Source organism: Ctenopharyngodon idella, chromosome 15 (genome assembly GCF_019924925.1).
Source record: "Ctenopharyngodon idella isolate HZGC_01 chromosome 15, HZGC01, whole genome shotgun sequence".
Lineage (NCBI taxonomy): Eukaryota > Metazoa > Chordata > Actinopteri > Cypriniformes > Xenocyprididae > Ctenopharyngodon > Ctenopharyngodon idella.
In genome coordinates, this window is record NC_067234.1 from 36,320,763 (window position 1) to 36,338,149 (window position 17,387).

Sequence of the window (17,387 nt, forward strand, 5' to 3'; positions counted from 1 at the left end):
ACATTATTATCATTATTATTATTTAACAATTGAAATTTAAAATATTAGTATTATTTTTATACTCAAATGGTTAAATAAAATAATAATGAATGCAGTTTTATATAGTATTCTTTAATATTTTTTAATAATTTATCATTATTTTATTCAAATAGTTAAATACATTAATATTTTATTATTAACAATTTAAATATAGAATATTATTTTATATTTAAATTGAATACAAAATTCATTTTTATATAGTATTTTATATTTTTAATAATTTTATATTTAACTTGTAAAAATAATACAAAATTATTATTTTATTATTAAAATTATATTTTTAATATGTTATCATTATTTTATATTCAAATTGTTAAATAATAAATTATCATTATTAACAATTTAAATATAAAATATTAGTATTCTTTTTTTATAATCAAATGGTTAAATAAAATAATAAAAATTATAAGTAAATAGAGAGGAACATAATAATAAGAAAACTAATAATTTAATAAATGACTTGACAAAACAAATATAATTTGATTTTATATTTGTTAAAATGTGTAATTAAATTCATCAGTTCTTGCATACGATGTTTGTTTTTAATTCATTATACATGAACACACATGATTTAACAACAAACAAGTTTAATAAATTCTGTGACAAACTGTTCTGTTACATTATTGTGATGAAAGAGAATATATAATAATAATGATCGGAGTGTGTAAAGCATCTTTTTATTTAGTTTTTCTCCAGTAGAAACAAAACCTCACTGTAAAACTGCTTTATTATCAGGCAAAAAAGGGACAAATTGATACAAAAATAGAAAACGAATAATTAGAAGAGTTTTATCATCTTGAGACATTAATGCTCTATAAAGTGAAGTTCCCTCTAGTTTAAAAGATTAAATCAGCTCCAGGAAAGCGGATCACGGTTGATCATGTGCAGAAATCTCTAAGCTTTCATTGATTATTATTCTCTGATATTGCTGAAACTCCAGACTCTGAGTTCAGCTCTCTCTCTTTCTCTTCAGCTGGATCCTCCGAGACATGACATCACCGGTGACCTCTGACCCTTCCCGTCCATCACCCACGTCCTCTAAGCACGGCACTCCCACGCCACGACATCACTTCCTCACGTCTGCATATGCGCAGAAAGATCGATTCTGCCGCAGGAGAAAAACCCAACGTTAAAACTGATTTTGCAAAGAAAATGCAACAAGGTAACAGTGCGCTTGTTACATGTGTTACTATAGAAATAACAGTAAATTAGGCATTATTACAAATAACTAACCATATAGTAATTACATGTGGTTCATTAATATTCCTCAGTACTTACACTGAGAGAAGAGCGCATTAAAATAAAACTGACCTGCTCAACACATAGAGGAACTGATCCGGATCATCTGCAAACTCCCTGAAAACACAACAACAGTCGTCATCATCATCATCAGCATCATCATCAGCACGTGTTTCCCACAGGATGCAGTCAGACAGTGGTGTTGGTTATTATATTACAGTATATGTTGTACATATTAACAGTTAAATGCATCAGTCTGCAGCTCCAAGCTCATGATCAGTGTTCAAACTGAAGTTAAAATATCTTTAAAGTGGATTAAACCTCACATTACATTCACACGGGTGTTTTTAGGAAGCCAAACTATTTGAATATAATAATAATAATAATAAAAAAATAATAAAAATCAATTTTTATTTAGTGTTTTTTAAGGATTTATTATTATCATTATTATTTTATTTATACAAATTGTTAAATAATAAATCATTACTACAATTTAACAATTTAAATATAAAATATTAGTATTATTTTATATTCAAATTACATAATAATAATAATAAAATAATAATAATTCTTTTTTATATAGTATTAAATTGTTTAATAATTTATTATCATTATTTTATATTTAAATTGTTAAATACAAAATAATAATTATAATAATTCATTTATATAGTATTTACTATTTTTAAATAATTTGTTATTTTATTTATTCAAATTGTTAAATAATAAATTATTACTGTTATTATAGTATAACACTGTACTTTGTGTAATATTAGTCTGGCAGTAAATGACATCTTTCCCTGTAATCAATCTCTCCAATGTCTCTAATATATTACTATTGTAACACACATTATTATTATTTTATTATTATTTCATAATAAGTTTGTTTGTTTATGATTTAATGCCATGCGAGCTACCTCGGCTATATTCATGGAGAACGAGATTTTTTTATTTTTTATAAAGGAATAAAAAATTAAATTCATTTTTTAAATTTGATCTTAGATAAAAATTCTAGAACTACTGTAAATCAGGCCTTACTTCATTAAAAATCTTTTCATAAAAGTCAACAGAAAAATAAAGAGTTCTAACAGATTTCAAACACAATCCATCAAAATATGCTTCAATGATAATGGATTCTGGCACAAAGGAGGATCTTCACCCATTAACAGAAACATACGGGTTAGTCTGGAGGGCCGTATTCGACAGCATGTGTAAATAATGTGATCCCAGCGATTTTCAAACTGAACACAATGTTTTGCACCAACCACAAGACTGATTTTATAAAGTTTGTTTGTTGTACATTTATTATTTCATAATAAGAATATAACACTTATTTTTATAGTGAAATGACTATACTACTGTCTTAATGTCTTCACGTTCAAGAGTTAAACCCTCGCTCGAGCTTTTATTTCTGCAGAGACTGCAGTGTTTCAGTGCTCTGAGCCTGATCATGGACTCAGCTCAGTTGAAGCGGTGCTGGACTCAGCTCACCCTGAACCCCAGTGATAGAAGACTCTGTCCTGATAGTACAGACACAGGAAGAGCCACACGCTGATGGTCTCCAGCCAGAAGATCACGAAGAGGAACCAGACAGAAGAGAGCAACAGCTCACACACCATCCTGAGACCTGTAGAGGAGAACATCATCATCATCATCATCACTATCATCATCACTATCATAATCATCATCATCATCACTATCATCATCATCATAGTACAAATTTATATGAAAAAGTACAAAACATGAAAAAAGTCAAAACTGACATGAAAAAGTCCAAAAAAAAGACGAAAAGTCAAAATCGAGACCGACATACTCAGTTGAAATTGACATGAAATAGTCCAAAAAAAAGACGAAAAGTCAAAGTCCGAAATTATTTGGAAAAAGCCCCCAAAAAATTTCAAAAAGTCAACATTATGACGGACATACTCAGTTGAAATCTTGATATGAAAAAGTCTAAAAAAATGACAAATTCCAAATTGGAATGTAAAAAACAAGATATTAATGGGTTGATACCAAGAAAGAGTAGGAAACCTCTCTGATGCTCTTGGACAGATCGACTCTTGCGTCACCTAAACCCACTGGAGTTATGCCACCTCTTCCCACCACAGCAAACCTGTCAGTTTGGTCTGCATCATGGCAGGATCTTTCACCGCTGTACGAGAATGTTTCAAGTTTAATACTTTACTGTTCAACTGTCTACACCTATCATCAGCTCTGGTCAAGTGGATTCAACGGCTTAACTTTCAGTTCAGCTCTGTGCAAAACTGGTTTAGTTCTAATACACCTTGCTCGGGTGTCTGGAAGATTTTGACGCTGGACCCAAGCAGCAGCCGCTCCAGCATCCGTGAAGAAGAAGCCGGTCGGTCACCATTTTAAAAACCAAAGATGCCGATATAACACATGCTATGTTCATATCCGATCAACTTACCTGGATACCTACCTGTTCTACTCACCTGTTGAGAAACCTGTCCCCCTTCCTCCTCCATCGTCTGTATTCGTCAGTTCTGATCCTACGACCATCCTTCAGCCTGTCTCCATCACGCACCAGCAAAGACACAAAGACTGTTACTGAGAAGCTGTTCATTCAAGTGTCCATTCAGTGAAGGCTTACCTGCTGATCCTGCTTGCTCTCTTCCTCCTGAAAGTAAACCATCGGTGTATCTGAGTTACCTGTGTTGTCTCCTTCTGTACACATGACACCATGTAATGCTTCACAATCACTTTTCAAACCATACAATGCAAAAATAAAAAAAATTTAAACCAGACGTTCATTTTTCATTTTTTTCGTATACTGCATCAATAGATAGTTTTGTTAAATTATGACTTTAGAAACAATCGTTTGAATAAATTAATTTTTTCCCCTCCATTTTTTATGGTCTTCTCATTTGAAAATTGATATGAAAAGTCCAAAAAAATGATGAAAAGTCAAAATTGTGACCAAGTCCGAAAGTTTTGAAAAAGTCCAAAAAATGACGAAAAGTCAAAATTGAGACCGACATACTCAGTTGAAATTGACATGAAAAAGTCCCAAAAAATGACGAAAAGTCAAAATTGAGACCGACATACTCAGTTGAAATTGACATGAAAAAGTCCCAAAAAATGACGAAAAGTCAAAATTGAGACCGACATACTCAGTTGAATTTGACATGAAAAAGTCCCAAAAAATGACGAAAAGTCAAAATTGAGACGGACATACTCAGTTGAATTTGACATGAAAATGTCAAAAAAAATGACGAAGTCAAAATTGAGACCGACATACTCAGTTGAATTTGACATGAAAAAGTCCCAAAAAAAAAAAAAAAAAAAAGACGAAAAGTCAAAATTGAGACCGACATACTCAGTTGAAATTGACATGAAAAAGTCCAAAAAAATGACAAATTCCAAATTGGAATGTAAAAAACAAGATATTAATGGGTTGATACCAAGAAAGAGTAGGAAACCTCTCTGATGCTCTTGGACAGATCGACTCTTGCGTCACCTAAACCCACTGGAGTTATGCCACCTCTTCCCACCACAGCAAACCAGTCAGTTTGGTCTGCATCATGGCAGGATCTTTCACCGCTGTACGAGAATGTTTCAAGTTTAATACTTTACTGTTCAACTGTCTACACCTATTATCAGCTCTGGTCAAGTGGATTCAACGGCTTAACTTTCAGTTCAGCTCTGTGCAAAACTGGTTTAGTTCTAATACACCTTGCTCGGGTGTCTGGAAGATTTTGACGCTGGACCCAAGCAGCAGCCGCTCCAGCATCCGTGAAGAAGAAGCCGGTCGGTCACCATTTTAAAAACCAAAGATGCCGATATAACACATGCTATGTTCATATCCGATCAACTTACCTGGATACCTACCTGTTCTACTCACCTGTTGAGAAACCTGTCCCCCTTCCTCCTCCATCGTCTGTATTCGTCAGTTCTGATCCTACGACCATCCTTCAGCCTGTCTCCATCACGCACCAGCAAAGACACAAAGACTGTTACTGAGAAGCTGTTCATTCAAGTGTCCATTCAGTGAAGGCTTACCTGCTGATCCTGCTTGCTCTCTTCCTCCTGAAAGTAAACCATCGGTGTATCTGAGTTACCTGTGTTGTCTCCTTCTGTACACATGACACCATGTAATGCTTCACAATCACTTTTCAAACCATACAATGCAAAAATAAAAAAAATTTAAACCAGACGTTCATTTTTCATTTTTTTCGTATACTGCATCAATAGATAGTTTTGTTAAATTATGACTTTAGAAACAATCGTTTGAATAAATTAATTTTTTTCCCCCCATTTTTTATGGTCTTCTCATTTGAAAATTGATATGAAAAGTCCAAAAAAATGATGAAAAGTCAAAATCGAGACCGACATACTCAGTTGAAATTGACATGAAAAAGTCCAAAAAAAAAAAAAGTCAAAAAGTCAAAATTGAGACGGACATACTCAGTTGAGATTGACATGAAAAACAAACAAAAAAAAAGACGAAAAGTCAAAGTCTGAAATTATTTGAAAAAGCTTCAAAAAAAAGTCAAAGAGTCAAAATTGTGACCAAGTCCGAAAGTTTTGAAAAAGTCCAAAAAATGACGAAAAGTCAAAATTGAGACGGACATACTCAGTTGAAATTGACATGAAAAAGTTACAAAAAAAATAAAAAATGAAGAAAAGTCTAAATTGAGACGGACATACTCAGTTGAAATTGACATGAAAAAGTCCCAAAAAATGACGAAAAGTCAAAATTGAGACGGACATACTCAGTTGAAATTGACATGAAAAAGTCCCAAAAAATGACGAAAAGTCAAAATTGAGACGGACATACTCAGTTGAAATTGACATGAAAAAGTCCCAAAAAATGACGAAAAGTCAAAATTGAGACGGACATACTCAGTTGAAATTGACATGAAAAAGTCCCAAAAAATGACGAAAAGTCAAAATTGAGACGGACATACTCAGTTGAAATTGACATGAAAAAGTCCCAAAAAATGACGAAAAGTCAAAATTGAGACGGACATACTCAGTTGAAATTGACATGAAAAAGTCCCAAAAAATGACGAAAAGTCAAAATTGAGACGGACATACTCAGTTGAAATTGACATGAAAAAGTCCCAAAAAATGACGAAAAGTCAAAATTGAGACGGACATACTCAGTTGAAATTGACATGAAAAAGTCCCAAAAAATGACGAAAAGTCAAAATTGAGACGGACATACTCAGTTGAAATTGACATGAAAAAGTCCCAAAAAATGACGAAAAGTCAAAATTGAGACGGACATACTCAGTTGAAATTGACATGAAAAAGTCCCAAAAAATGACGAAAAGTCAAAATTGAGACGGACATACTCAGTTGAAATTGACATGAAAAAGTCCCAAAAAATGACGAAAAGTCAAAATTGAGACGGACATACTCAGTTGAAATTGACATGAAAAAGTCCCAAAAAATGACGAAAAGTCAAAATTGAGACGGACATACTCAGTTGAAATTGACATGAAAAAGTTACAAAAAAAATAAAAAATGAAGAAAAGTCAAAATTGAGACCGACATACTCAGTTGAAATTGACATGAAAAAGTCCAAAAAAATGACAAATTCCAAATTGGAATGTAAAAAACAAGATATTAATGGGTTGATATCAAGAAAGAGTAGGAAACCTCTCTGATGCTCTTGGACAGATCGACTCTTGCTTCACCTAAACCCACTGGAGTTATGCCACCTCTTCCCACCACAGCAAACCTGTCAGTTTGGTCTGCATCATGGCAGGATCTTTCACCGCTGTACGAGAATGTTTCAAGTTTAATACTTTACTGTTCAACTGTCTACACCTATTATCAGCTCTGGTCAAGTGGATTCAACGGCTTAACTTTCAGTTCAGCTCTGTGCAAAACTGGTTTAGTTCTAATACACCTTGCTCGGGTGTCTGGAAGATTTTGACGCTGGACCCAAGCAGCAGCCGCTCCAGCATCCGTGAAGAAGAAGCCGGTCGGTCACCATTTTAAAAACCAAAGATGCCGATATAACACATGCTATGTTCATATCCGATCAACTTACCTGAATACCTACCTGTTCTACTCACCTGTTGAGAAACCTGTCCCCCTTCCTCCTCCATCGTCTGTATTCGTCAGTTCTGATCCTACGACCATCCTTCAGCCTGTCTCCATCACGCACCAGCAAAGACACAAAGACTGTTACTGAGAAGCTGTTCATTCAAGTGTCCATTCAGTGAAGGCTTACCTGCTGATCCTGCTTGCTCTCTTCCTCCTGAAAGTAAACCATCGGTGTATCTGAGTTACCTGTGTTGTCTCCTTCTGTACACATGACACCATGTAATGCTTCACAATCACTTTTCAAACCATACAATGCAAAAATAAAAAAAATTTAAACCAGACGTTCATTTTTCATTTTTTTCGTATACTGCATCAATAGATAGTTTTGTTAAATTATGACTTTAGAAACAATCATTTGAATAAATGAATTTTTTTTCCCAATTTTTTATGGTCTTCTCATTTGAAAATTGATATGAAAAGTCCAAAAAAATGATGAAAAGTCAAAATTGAGACCGACATACTTAGTTGAAATTGACATGAAAAAGTCCAAAAAATGACGAAAAGTCAAAATTGAGACGGATATACTCAGTTGAAATTGACATGAAAAAGTCCAAAAAAAGACAAAAAGTCAAAACTATGACAAGTCAAAATTATGACATACAAAGTTGAAATTTTTAATATGAAAAAGTCCATCACGGACCATCATCATCATCATCATCATCATCACTGACCATCATCATCATCATCATCATTATCATCATCATGCTTTGGTAATGGTAAATTGTAATTATGACATTAAAAATGTGAAAAAAAAGAACAAATTCTGACATAATTATGATGACATACTAAGTCATTATAAGAAAATAGAAATGATGACATTAAAAAGTCGAAATTATGACTCAAGAAAAATCAAATAGATGATATAAAGTCATAATTATATGACATTCTAAGTCATTAATAATTGAGCAGGTAGAAGCTATGACTTTGTGTGTCATTCTTTCTACTTTTTTATGTCATAGTTATGATTCGCAAAAGCATGAAATTTTTATGTTGCGGAAATGGGATTCAATAGATCATACTTACAGTGTCACAAATAAAACCACTAATCATTTTAATAAATACTGATCAATTCATAAAGTTATTAAACCGACTGACCTGTTTGTGGACTGAATTCTGCTACTGAACCAACAGACTGTCAGTCAGCCAGTAAAACTGAAACCAGCTGAAATCTGTGATGATCGAGACACACAGACACAAACTTTACATGTAATGGCGGATCGATTAATTAATTAAACACATTTAACAGTGAAATGCTGGAACTGTTTACAGTTAATCTGATCGCGCTGTAGCGCAACTTCCGGTCGTGTTCGACTGCGCTCGTATTTCAGGATAAAAGTCCTCATGAACCCGCATAAAGCCAACGCAGTTTAAGATGAAGAATTGTTTCGGATATTTGTTTTGTATTTCAAAATCAAATAAAGATGTTCATGAAGTAAAATGATTCAAATTATGACACTAATAAACACTAAATGTTAAATGTTAATAATTTAACCCAGATCAGATGAAGAGATGCTAAAACCCCAGTACAGATAAATTATTTAACAAAAAACTATTTGATTCGGAGATGTTTATTATTTAATACCAATACCAGCCAAATACCAATAATTAAACCTGATCCTTAGACATAAAAAAACAAAAACAAAAAAAACAACAACCCTAGTCTTGTAAAACTGTGAAAAGCTATAATCATAATTATTGTTATTATTACTATTATTATTATTATTGTCACTAAGACAGTAATATATTACTACTATTGCTATACTAGTAACACTATGAAATAAATGTAAAACAAAAATACGATTTCAGAAAAATATTAATTATTTTATAATGATAATTATTTTTATAGAGAAATAAATTAATTTTTCAATTTCAATTTCTATAAAATAAATTTAATAGATTTTAATAAATAATTTTTTTAGAAAAGTCTGCCGGAAGTTTCTCCGCCGTGCACAGGAAGTGATGTCACCGATACAGTAGCTCAGGGCTTGTGTGAGTTAGCGCGAGTTAAAGCGACTTTATTGATTAAAGTTAATTTATTAAAGTGATTTTATCCATCACAGATCATTTATTAAAGCGTTATTTACAGTTCAGAAGTGACGCGGTGTCATTAGAAGCACCGGCGCGCGTTCACGACGCCTTTCGTCAAGATTCAGGTTCGTCTTTCTTACTTAAATTTATCATTCTCTCTTGTAAAACAGTACACATTTTGGGCATGTAACCATAGTAATACTACAGTATTCTTACAAGGTACTGTGACTAGCATGTAAATGATATGTTACATAAAAATGGTGTTATTCAGTAGTAGTTTATTGTAAAGTGTCTGTCATATTGTTATTGTAAGTCTCACAGATGCTCATCTGTCGAATGATGTGTTCATGTAATGTTGATGTGTTTCTGAACTTTCATATAGTTTTCTGAAAAGATGTTTTTAAAAAGTTTATTTGATGTTAATGAATTGGTTGATTTTAGAGTGGTTGATGATATTAAATTATTAGGAGTGTTTAATCCAATGTTATTTTAGTATTATTTATGTTTTATATATTAATATTTTAAATTAGCTTTTATATTTTCAGTTTTCTTTTTAATTTTGGTTAAGCAGTTAAGTAGTAGCTAGTTGAACTTTTTGATGCTTTTTTGTTACTTATTTATCAGTTTACTTCAATAGAATGATTGTGTGTGTATGTATGTATGTATGTATGTGTGTATGTGTATGTATATATATATATATATATATATATATATATATATATATATATATTATATATTAGGGCTGTCAAGCAAGTAAATTTTTTTTTTAGTCTAATTAATTACACAATATGGCGATTAATTAAATATGACTGAGAAATTACCCCCAAAAGATAATTTAAAAGTCATTATTGTGTTAAATGAGAAAAACATCAAATAGCTAGACATTACAAAAATTGGCTTTAGAAAAAAAGTACTTTATTTGATTCAACATAGAATTATTACACAAACAATGACCACGAGGGTGAGCAAATGATGACAGAATTTCCATTATTTGGTGAATTATACCTTTAATGGATTTTTATCATAGACTGTAAAAAAGATGGACGACACGACAGCGCTTCCTTCCATTGTAATGAACTAAATGTAAAATGTACGACGATGGGCGTTGACATGTTACGCAAAATCATTAGTGGAGCCCGGAGGCGGAGTCACGGTATCAAACTTCCGCCCAGACGACTGCGTCATCATTGATGTATTTTAAATAGGCTATATAAATTATACACAATTTAAAATTCTACCTATAAAATAATAGACTATTCTGTTTCTAGAGCAATAATATTTTTGAAACAGCAAATTCAGTAGATAAACTCAATATAATATGCCACTAGAAACAACTCTAAAATGTCAGAAACGGTCCTGCCATTTTAAATAAAGCTGAACTAACGTTACAGGAGATTGATTGATGTAGACAGTGCTCTATAATTAATTAGAGTAGGCTATCATTAGTTTTGCCACATTTAACGTTACCGAAAAAAGTTCAGTGATCCGTCAGATCCTGTAGGTCGGTCAGTACAGTTTACTGCTGAACAACTCATTTTGTCGGTGTGAAATAACACAGAAATTGAAAATTAATAGTTAGTTATATATCTTCAATCTCGCTTTGAAGCTCTGACAGTCTTCAGAGAAGCTGTCAATCACAACTGTCAATCATGATGACACACCCCGTTTCTATAGCATCAAATTGCTAGCTAAAATCAAACTTATCACAAAAACGAACAAATATCAGCGTGATAACAACTACCTTAAATGACCAAAACCATCTTTCGGAAAATTTTATTTGAAGCGTAATTTATTTTTTTATTTTGACTCAAGTCCCGTTCGTTTTCATGGAGAGGGCGAGGTTTATGACCTGTACTGCATCCAGCCACCAGGGGGCGATCAAAGAGCCCGCAGCTTCACTTTTCAGAACGTATGAGGCACACCCGGTTTTTATCAATATGGAAATATGAAATAATTTTTTTTTTTAAATTAAATGATACTCTAAATAAGAAACGAAAACTGCCAGTAGGTGGCGGTAAATGACTTAATGATTATGTCATTAAGTCAGTTCATTCATTCGATTCTCTCAAATGGCTGATTCGTTCAGGAATGAAGTAAATGGCTCTCTTTATGAATGGGCCATTGAATCATTGATTCACCCGATTTGTTCAAAACGCGGATTCATTCAGAAACGAAACACCGCTCTGTGTTGCTCAGAGACTCACAATCGTTCATCACCAATCAACTTTATGAAATGTAAGACGAACTACACAGGTCTGGGGCGGGTTGGGTGCGTTAAATGCATTCAGTGTTTTAAAGCATTATTTTTTCCCATAAATAATTAAGTTAACGCATTAAATCAACAGCCCTTATTTATATATAACAAATATTATTATCCAAAACAGGAGTGTGTTCAGGAAGTGTCAGATTTATCAATGTTGTTTGTAAGAGTCATCTTGTTTTGTCTCAATAGAGGGAAACTGATTTATCTCACTCTGTTTTCTCTGTTTTCTCCAAAGATCTAAAACATGGTCTGATTATTGTGTCACTCATTTCTGGATGGACTTAAAATCAGCCGAATGCTAATTTATCACAAGGACGTTCAGCGAATGTGAAATGACTCGCATCTGACAGCCGTTTGTCTCTCACTCGTCACTGAAAGACTAAAAACAGAAAGACATCATGTCTCTGCCTGAGGAAGCAGGGGATCGTGGGAAAGAGCGAGAGCGTGGAGCCCGTCCGAAAGTGCGTCAGAGCCGTTCTGAAGAGAGAAGAGACGGAGGGAGGAGAAAGCCCGGGAGAGGGAAGAAGAAAAGCCACCCGTCGCACGACCTGACCTCTGCGCGGCCTGTGAGCGACGGCTTCGAGTACGGCGATCTGCTGAACGAGTCCAGCGAGGGTGGCTCGTCCTCTCCGGTGAGGGAGCATAGGAGACGGCAGGTCCTAGGATCATCTGGATCCCTGCTATCTGAAAGGGTTTCCGCCAAACTATCGCTCGGTTCGCCTGACCTCAGCAGCGACTCGGACAGCAAGTCGTCCGGAAGTAGCCGAACGCTTCGGCAGAAGATCCAGGACGCGGTGGGCCAGTGTTTCCCCATCAAGACCCACAGCCAAGGCCTGTCGCACTCGCCCTCCTCCTCGCGCCGCAAGATCCACATCAGCGAGCTCATGCTGGACAGCTGCCCGTTCCCTGCTGGCTCCGATCTGGCTCAGAAGTGGTACCTCATTAAGCAGCACACGGCTCCCATTTCTCAAGCGCCCGTCCTGGATTCCGTCGCTCCTGTTGCGCTTGTGACGCCTGTGGAGGACGAGGAGGACCGCTTACGTGAGAGGCGAAGGATAAGCATCGAGCAGGGAGTCGAGCCACCTCCCAACGCCCAGATCCACACATTTGAGGTGACAGCCCAAATCAACCCTCTGTACAAACTGGGACCCAAGCTAGCTCATGGGATGAACGAGTTAGCCGGAGACGAGCGTGCAACGCTGCACCAGCTTCTCCTTCAGAGTTGTTTGGACACCTTGGATGAGGTTGCAGCGTCAACCGCGGCGTCTGATTTCGACTTGGACGCCGGCGCTGCCGCGTCTCCATCCTCCCAAGTCCAAATGGACAGTCCCAAATCGCAAGACATACAGCATCGAATTCACACTCAGATCGACTACATCCACTGCCTAGTGCCCGACCTGCTGCAGATCATCAACCTGCCCTGCTACTGGGGCGTTATGGACCGCTACCAAGCAGAGACGCTTCTGGAAGGCAAACCCGAAGGCACGTTCCTGCTGCGTGACTCAGCGCAGGAAGACTACCTCTTCTCCGTCAGCTTCCGACGCTATGGCCGCTCGCTGCACGCTCGCATCGAGCAGTGGAACCACAATTTCAGCTTCGACGTGCACGACCCAAGCGTTTTCCACGCGCCCACCGTCACTGGCCTGCTTGAGCACTACAAGGATCCCAACTCCTGCATGTTCTTCGAGCCGCTGCTGTCCAACCCCATCCACCGGACGCAGCCCTTCAGCTTGCAGCACATCTGCCGCGCGGCCATCAGCAGCTGCACCACGTACGACGGCATCAACGCATTGCCGCTTCCCAACGCGCTGAAGGAGCATCTGAAGGAGTACCACTACAAGCAGCGCGTGCGCATACGCAGACTGGACACGTGGTGGGAGTGACAGAGCGGGTGACGCTCGTCTGTCTCAGGTACGGAGGCGGGAAACAAGACCAGAAGTGCCACTACTCTGCGTTCCACGACAACTTCGCCGGTTCTTATCGCTGCACTCTCAACTATAGAGGACTGGTGTGAAGACGTGAGTGCCTTTCTGATGCTACTAATTTTTTGAGGTTTAAAATGCTGTTAGCTTATTGTCATGATGTTGGCATGCCGTCACAGGGTTCACTGCATCAGCACTGGAGTTATTAACTGATTAACACTGCACTGAAGCTGCAAGAGTTTGTTATTTTAGAATATTTCTCCTTTTTATCAAGACAAGTGTCCCTTTTGGGAGTTAAGGCACATTCACACCAAGAATGATAACTATAACGATGACTATAAACAATGACTATAAAGTTGACAACAACAATATAAGGATGACTATAACATTAGCTGAGTTTCCATCCAAACGTGAAGCGAATCTTATCAAAGTTCGCAAAAAAAGACAAATGCGAATTAGGTGAGTTTCCATCAAGTTGTTCGAGCGGATGACGGAGGTATTGGTAACCTAGTACCCAACAGTGAATGAAACACTGTGACCGAGCATTCGTGAAGAGTTCATCTAAACACTTATGAATAAGAATACAATAAACGAGAGCCGTCTGAACTCCTCTCGACTTTATTAAGCATCACACAGATGTGAGAGTACAAGCCTGAAAAACCCGCGACACTCCAGTGCAAAAGTGTGCATGACCCTTGCCTATCCACGGCAAGCCCGAGGGGAAAATGCATTGCACACACAGATATACGACGAGCGCCAGTACATCCAGAATTAATGCATCATAACAGAATCAAACATAACGTTTTCTGTTACAACACCATCAGCGGAAACAGACGATTACGATTAGTCATGTGGGTTTAATGTTCGCTACGTCAGAATTTATTCGGCTAATGCGTTTCCATCTCCCTTTATTTGCATTAACTCTTTTTCGTCAAAAACCACCTCAAGCAAGCGTAAAACTTTTTCATTTGAAATTTGGCATTTCCATCACTTGTTTCTGATGTGATACTTCAAAATGAGCATAAAACAATATAAAGTTGACTGTAATGATGAATATAACGATATAATGTTGACTAATGATATAACAATGACTATAACGTTGACTGTAACAATGACTAACGACATAATGACTATAACGATAAATGACGATGACTGTAATGATATAACGTTGACTAATGATATAACGATGACTGTAACGTTGACTGTAACGATGTCTAACGATATAACAATGACTATAATAATATTAACGATGACTATAGCGATATAATGTTGACTAATGATATAATGATGACTATGACATTGTCTAACGATATAACGTTGACTATAATGATATATAAAGTTGACTAACGATATAACAATGACTATAACGTTGACTGTAACAATGTCTAACAATATAACGATGACTATAATAATGATATAATGACTATAACTATATAATGTTGACTAACGACATAGCGATGATTATAACGTTGATTGTAACAATGACTAACGACATAATGACTAAAACGATAAATGACGTTGACTAATGATATAACGATGACTGTAACGTTGATTGTAACGATGTCTAACGATATAACAATGACTATAACGATATAACGATGACTAACGATATAACGAATATAACGATATAGCGTTGACTATAAAGATGACTATAATGACATAAATGACTATAACAATATAAGGTTGACCATAACGACATAATGTTGACTAATGATCTAATGATGACTATAACATTTCCTAACGATATAACAATTACTATAATGATATAACATTGACTTTAACGATATAATGTTGACTGTAACGATGACTATAACAATGCAACTCAATATAACGTTGACTATAACAATAATAAAAACAATGACTATAACGTTGACAATAACAATATAATAGTAACTAAAACCTTGACTGTAACATTACTATAATGTTAACTACAAGCATAACTATAGTGATAACTATATTAGCATCCACACCAGTGATCGTCAGTGTTCTGTTTATTATAATAACGCTGCAGTTTTGTCATCTGCCACTTCAAATGCTTTAAATTCGGATGGATTCTGATTGGCTGTCAATGTTTTTATCGTTCATCAGCTGGAAATAAATCGCTCTGAAAGTGATTCCTTCGATATTGTTCCTCCGTTATAGTTGTGGTGTGAATTTTGAAATTCTCTTAGATTTGGAGCGATTATTAAAACTTTATAGTTATTATCGCTATAGTTATCGTTCTTCAATGCACAAGGTTTGTTTGTTTCCGTGGTGAGTGAGACTATACTGCAGTGTGTGGTATTTGAAAAACATTTCAGTTTTAGGGAGGCATATTGAACTGTTTCTTGCCTTCGTAACATCAGTACTTTTGTAGAGTCACTCATCCAGACAAATTCAAGCGGGCCAGAAGAACCCGGTCTCGCAGCACACAGGTAGTTCAAGCCACTGCATGCTAAAGCCAACAGTGCACTGGAGTAAAGTTACACTGGAAAACTGGTGCTAATATTCATCTGGATTGGCTTCTAATGCTGTACTAGATCAGATTGAATGGAGTATAATACAGGTAACGGACCATCTCAGTATAATCTCTGTGTCTCCAATGTACTCTCGCTTGCATGTTTGACTCAACAAATGCTCATTTATTCACAGCACACTTATCAAAGACGGATAGGCATTTGCAATGTGATGTTTTATCCGAGAACGGATAACTGTACCAATTCTTGAGCTTGTAGACTAGTAGAATAGACCAAATCCACAGTTCTGCTTCTCTTAGATTACAGGCTCATTCTTAGCACACTGTTTTCACTCTCATTGGCTCTCAGTGCTGTCATCATATTTCATTTAGTGTTGAGTATTCAGATATGAGTCTGCACACATGATGTTAAAGGAGAAGAGCATCTCTAGTGTTTTATTTGATTTGGGAAATGACATCATTCTTTTCAATTTTCCATCTGGACGCTATTCATTCATTCCACTCCATTGCTTCTTGTTTTTAATGTTCATTCACAGTCGATACATATGAATGTAAATCACCCAAGGCATGTTTTAGTGGTTTATTTTATATGTTAGAACTTATTATAGAGACCATTGTCTACCATGTTTTATAACCTCAAACATTCTTAACTGTGTGTCTATTAAAAACTCTTCTAAAACTCAATTAAATTGGTCAAATGATGTTCAATGCTGTTAGAAAAGAGAACATTGAGTTTTAAATCAAAGGGGCCAACTTCATTTATCTGGATACAATAAACGACAAAATCAAACAGCATCTTTTTGCATCCCTGTGCTGCAGTGTTATTGAGATCTCACTAGAAGGTGATTGAATAACATTAAACATCCATTTAATTTATAATGTTAATGAGCTGTTTCTGTAGGGATTTTTTTTTTTTACATGTAGATGTGTCTTGCTGGTCAAGTCTGGATTGAAGTAAAAACAGTCAGTGTGTTTTGCTTTTTGTCGACAGTTTACCGTGATTTCCAGAGGACCATCATGAATGTCACAAACTTTTGTTCTTAAAGCAGCTTGCCTTTCTCTCTCTCTCTCTCTCTCTTTTTTTTTTTTACACTGATATTTATTTATTTTCTATTTAAGGCTTGCCTAATATGCTTAACATTTTTCACATGTATTTCTGCTATATTAAAGCCATGTGTGAATATGTGTGAATAATTTTATTGGTGTGTATGGTGTAACAAAAGCACATATTAATAAACTATGTTGTATCTTTTATGGCTCTCTAGTGTTATTTTTCCTTTTTCTGTTTACCTGAAATAATATTTATATTTATATATTAATGTACACACACACACACACACACACACACATACATATATATGAGGAT

The 17,387-nt window shown here is 35.6% G+C and overlaps 1 protein-coding gene and 1 long non-coding RNA gene across 3 annotated transcripts; one reads left to right on the forward strand and one right to left on the reverse strand.

The window, feature by feature from the left end:
- Positions 1–609: 609 nt before the first annotated feature.
- Positions 610–8,684, reverse strand: LOC127495215 (uncharacterized). The gene is made up of 4 exons (XR_007925080.1): positions 8,449–8,684; positions 2,767–2,902; positions 1,351–1,395; positions 610–1,144 (listed from the first exon to the last, which is right to left on the reverse strand). It is a non-coding gene; the product is annotated as an uncharacterized LOC127495215 (long non-coding RNA).
- Positions 8,685–9,309: 625 nt separating this feature from the next.
- socs9 (suppressor of cytokine signaling 9) lies at positions 9,310–17,273 on the forward strand. 2 transcript variants are annotated; one of them, XR_007925078.1, is made up of 3 exons: positions 9,310–9,506; positions 11,880–13,662; positions 17,013–17,273. XR_007925078.1 is itself a non-coding variant. In XM_051861851.1 (2 exons), the coding sequence occupies exon 2, from the start codon at positions 12,043–12,045 to the stop codon at positions 13,525–13,527; it is 1,485 nt and encodes a 494-aa protein (XP_051717811.1). In that variant the 5' UTR covers positions 9,310–9,506; positions 11,880–12,042; the 3' UTR covers positions 13,528–17,273. The 2 variants fall into 2 exon arrangements, 1 of the variants encoding a protein (XP_051717811.1); XM_051861851.1 differs by having other exon boundaries at positions 11,880–17,273.
- The last annotated feature ends 114 nt before the right edge of the window (positions 17,274–17,387 follow it).

What these genes read in the sequence shown, in the direction of transcription:
- socs9 (XM_051861851.1), top strand. Translation starts at nt 12,043, where the DNA reads ATGTCTCTGCCTGAGGAAGCAGGGGATCGTGGGAAAGAGCGAGAGCGT.